Source organism: Echinops telfairi, unplaced genomic scaffold (genome assembly GCF_000313985.2).
Source record: "Echinops telfairi isolate 266 unplaced genomic scaffold, ASM31398v2 ScPeMD7_7416;HRSCAF=8454, whole genome shotgun sequence".
Taxonomy (NCBI): Eukaryota; Metazoa; Chordata; class Mammalia; order Afrosoricida; family Tenrecidae; genus Echinops; species Echinops telfairi.
In genome coordinates this window covers 164,171-167,700 of record NW_022111316.1, presented here as the reverse complement: position 1 = coordinate 167,700, position 3,530 = coordinate 164,171, and the positions used below count along the sequence as shown (strand labels likewise).

The following is a 3,530-nucleotide window of genomic DNA, read 5'->3' as shown; positions in this document are numbered from 1 at the left end:
GCAAACGCTCCGGAAGGAGCACCCAGAACTGGACTCTGGGCGGAGGAAAGCTGTGGAGTTCAACCTGCCAGACATGCTGGAGTCTTCTGAGTACCATGTCAGTGGCATGCCTGGCCGGCACCCCGGGAAGAGCTACTGGGACTTAGAGAGCAGGTCTGTCCTGGGGTCTCCATCCTCCCCCAGTTCCCACACCAAATAGCTGGACTTATTATACTCAGCGCCCCCGGAGGGGGGAGGGGGGCTCTAAAAACACTTTGGGGATCTTTGTTCATCTCACCAAGAACCCGGGGAGAAAGACCAGCTTGGGACCAGGAAGTAGCAGTGATCAGAAAACTCCGTCCTTCTGGGTTTCCAAGACTGTAGCTCTACAGGAGCAGAAAGCCTTGTCATTTTCCCTGGGAGCAGCCAGGTCACAAATGCCCAAAGTCCCACTTGGCTGGTGGACTGGAATTCCTTAGGGCCCGGCTCACTTTTCGTAGGGCTGGCTACCTGAAAATGCCGAGGACCAGGGGGATCCCCGCTGTAGCCCAGCTTTGACTCCCTGCCCTGGTTCAGCTTCATGAGCCCCCATTGCAACACTGAGCCAGCTTGGAAAGGGCAGCAGGCTGGGGGCTGGTGAGATGAGGCCCCTGGGGACTTGGGGGGTGTCTTGCTCCAGAGAGCTGCCCTTGATGTGCTCCTTGGGCCACCCTTCCTTCCAGAACATTTAGGGCTCCCAACTTTCACCCATTTACAATAGCCCCACCCCAGTGGTGACCGCGAAGGGGGCGGAAGCTCGACTTCCCACTTCTAGATCCTCCCAGCTGTCCCTGTGGTCAGAGCCAGTGGCGCTCTTGTTGGAAACTGAGCAGGGCAACCATCTGAGTTCCAGTTCCGGGACTGGCAGGTGGTTTCTCTAGCACTCTGGGGCTTTCTCTAGTTTAGGATGGGTGGATAGTGCTTGGCAAGTGGAAGAGCTGACTGGTTGCTCCACTGCGCATGGGGGCTTGTACAGATCTCTGCTGTCTCGGCCTTTGAATCAGCTGCCTCTCCTGCGACTAGCGCTAAGCACAGGACCAGGTGCACCCTGTACTCACTGTCCACTTTCTCTGATAGAGATGGTCAACATTCCTAACCTGTTTCCCACGCGGTTTTACCAGCCTGCTCATCTGAGTCTCCACCTGTGGGACAACTGATCCAGCCCCAACCATACAGCTGTCCGCATGGTTCAGTGTTTCTACCAAGAGCCTAACTCATGGCTGGCTCCATGGATAGCAAAAGCCAGCAGGCTCCAGGTCTGCTGGTCTTCAAAATGGCCTTCTGTCCTTCAATTGTGGAAGTACGATGAATCACCAGAGAGCGTGTGTTCAGAAATCAGGGGTCCGCAGTTCAGTTTCTAACCCCCTCCCAGTGCCTCCCACTACCTTTTCCCACACCAAAGAGTTTATAAATAAACACGAAATCCGCGCAAGCTCCATTTTATTAAGTGGGATTTTGCAGTGGAACTGGGGCGCTTAAAAAACTTGACTGCCTGGGCCCGGGGCGGCTCCCTGGCCCCTCCCCGCCAAGATCTCTGAGACAACAGCTGGGTATCAAATGACTTTAGACTTTATCTGAAGGAAAGGTACAAATGGAAGAACGGAAGTGGATGCTTGGGTACAATTTCTAGAAAAGGGACAGGTCTACCCCACATGCATGCGCTGCCTTGGTGACTTGGGGAAGGCCAGGCTGCCGCTTAGCTCTCTCCATCACTGTCTCCCAGGGTGTGCTTGTCGAAGAGATACTCGGCCAGGCCGGAATCTGGGGCCCCCATCTTGCGCAGGTTGGTGACGTAGTCGCCCAGCTCTTTGATGGATTTCACCTGCTCATCCAGGTAATGTGTCTCGATGAAGTCACAGAGATGGGGGTCGTTCTTGTCCGTGGCCAGTTTGTGCAGCTCCAGCAGGGACTGGTTGACACTCTTCTCCAGGTGCAGTGCACACTCCATGGCGTTGAGCCCGCTCTCCCAGTCATCGCGGTCTGGTTTCTGAACGAGGGAAGGGGAGGGAAGGGGAAGGTCAAGCCCTCTGCAGGCCACACCTACTAACCCCTGGGGCAAGATGGCAGACACCCCACATGTCAAACACTACCACTCCCCACAGCAGGGGCACCCACGTTCTCCCACCAAGTCCAAGGACTCAACCCAGCAGCCCCTGGTTGATGTGAACTTTGTGCCTGAAAGGGCGGCCCAGCCATGAAAGCCGATTGTGGGTGGCCCCATTCGGTGGCTGCGTAATCTCTGACCCTGAGCACCGCAGAGGCCAGGTGATAACCTGCCTGCCCTCCCCCACCGGGGCCAGCCTTCACCTTGATATCCTGGAGGAAGATCCGGCCCCCTCGTTGGTTCTGCAACTTCATCAGTTTCTCGGCGTGCTCTCTCTCCTCGTGAGACTGGTGCAGAAAGTATTTGGCAAAGTTCTTCAGAGCCACGTCATCCCGGTCGAAGTAGTAAGACTGCAGGTGGAACCAGGGCGAATTGAACTAGGGACTCCCAGGCAGCTTCAACGGGCCCCTGGGGAGCCCAGGAGGATTCAGCAAACCTGGCTTTGGGAGACTGGGGAGGGCGTATTCAAACCCAAACTACTAGAGGGTCTTGGGGATCAGTGTCAAGAGACCCAGCACCTCTCCTTCCAGCCACCACCCCCCTTCCTCAGGGTCACACAGGAGCTCCAAGGGACTTGTGAATTTGCCCCATCTCTTTGCAAAATGAACCCGCCCATGCGCCCAGTGCCAGGCCAAAGCATTAGCGGTGGTCAGCCAGGCACCATTTGGTTTGCAGTTCTCAGACGCTGTCTATTCAGGTGTTTCTGAAATGTCAGGTCCCTTTCTCAGATTCAGCTGGGTCAAAGTACGTTCTTGAGGGCTTTGCAGTTAGAAGCCAGACTGACCAAGCCTCCCACCTGGGGGACTCGTCCAGCAAGGCATCCCTGGGGCGAGGAGATTCCTTGCCCACTAATGGTTGGGGGACTTTCCCCAGAACACAAGGTTCCGTTCCCGGGCCACTTTTCAGTTAGGACGATGAAACCACGGGAATGCCCAGGCCCGAGGGCAGGCTGTTAAGACACGGATGATGGCAGATAGGATTAACGTCCGACAGGCTCCCATTCAAGTGGGCTGTGCAGATAAGCGCACCACGGGAGCGGGAGAGGCCCGGCTCTCGGGGGAGATAAGCCACTTAGCACCAGGCCCCAGACACCATTACCGAGCAGGACGCTTCACCCTCGGGAGGCAGGGCGTTGGACCTCTCTCCACCACCACTACCAGGGGCCACCCCACGGGAGCCAAGAGCCGGCAGCCGTGCCCAACACCACCTCCTGAACTTGGTATTACAGGCGTGGGCAAGCCCTGCCATCCCGGCTGTCCTTGGGGTGGCGGTGGGGGGGATGGGGGCGGAGCGGGGGAGGCGCCCGCCCTCCGGGGGAGCAGCCGGCCTGGCGATCCGCTCAGAGGCGGGATTCCTGCGCCAGCGTCCTGGGAGGCCTCCAGCGGCCTCCGTGTTCCGGCCGGCGGGG

The 3,530-nt window shown here is 57.7% G+C and overlaps 1 protein-coding gene across 1 annotated transcript; it reads right to left on the bottom strand.

Annotated features, from left to right (window-relative positions):
- Positions 1–1,441: 1,441 nt before the first annotated feature.
- FTH1 (ferritin heavy chain 1) lies at positions 1,442–3,370 on the bottom strand. The gene is made up of 3 exons (XM_045297043.1): positions 3,221–3,370; positions 2,326–2,499; positions 1,442–2,005 (listed from the first exon to the last, which is right to left on the bottom strand). Exons 1-3 carry the CDS (start codon positions 3,368–3,370, stop codon positions 1,715–1,717), a joined length of 615 nt encoding a protein of 204 aa, XP_045152978.1. The 3' UTR covers positions 1,442–1,714.
- Positions 3,371–3,530: the final 160 nt, after the last annotated feature.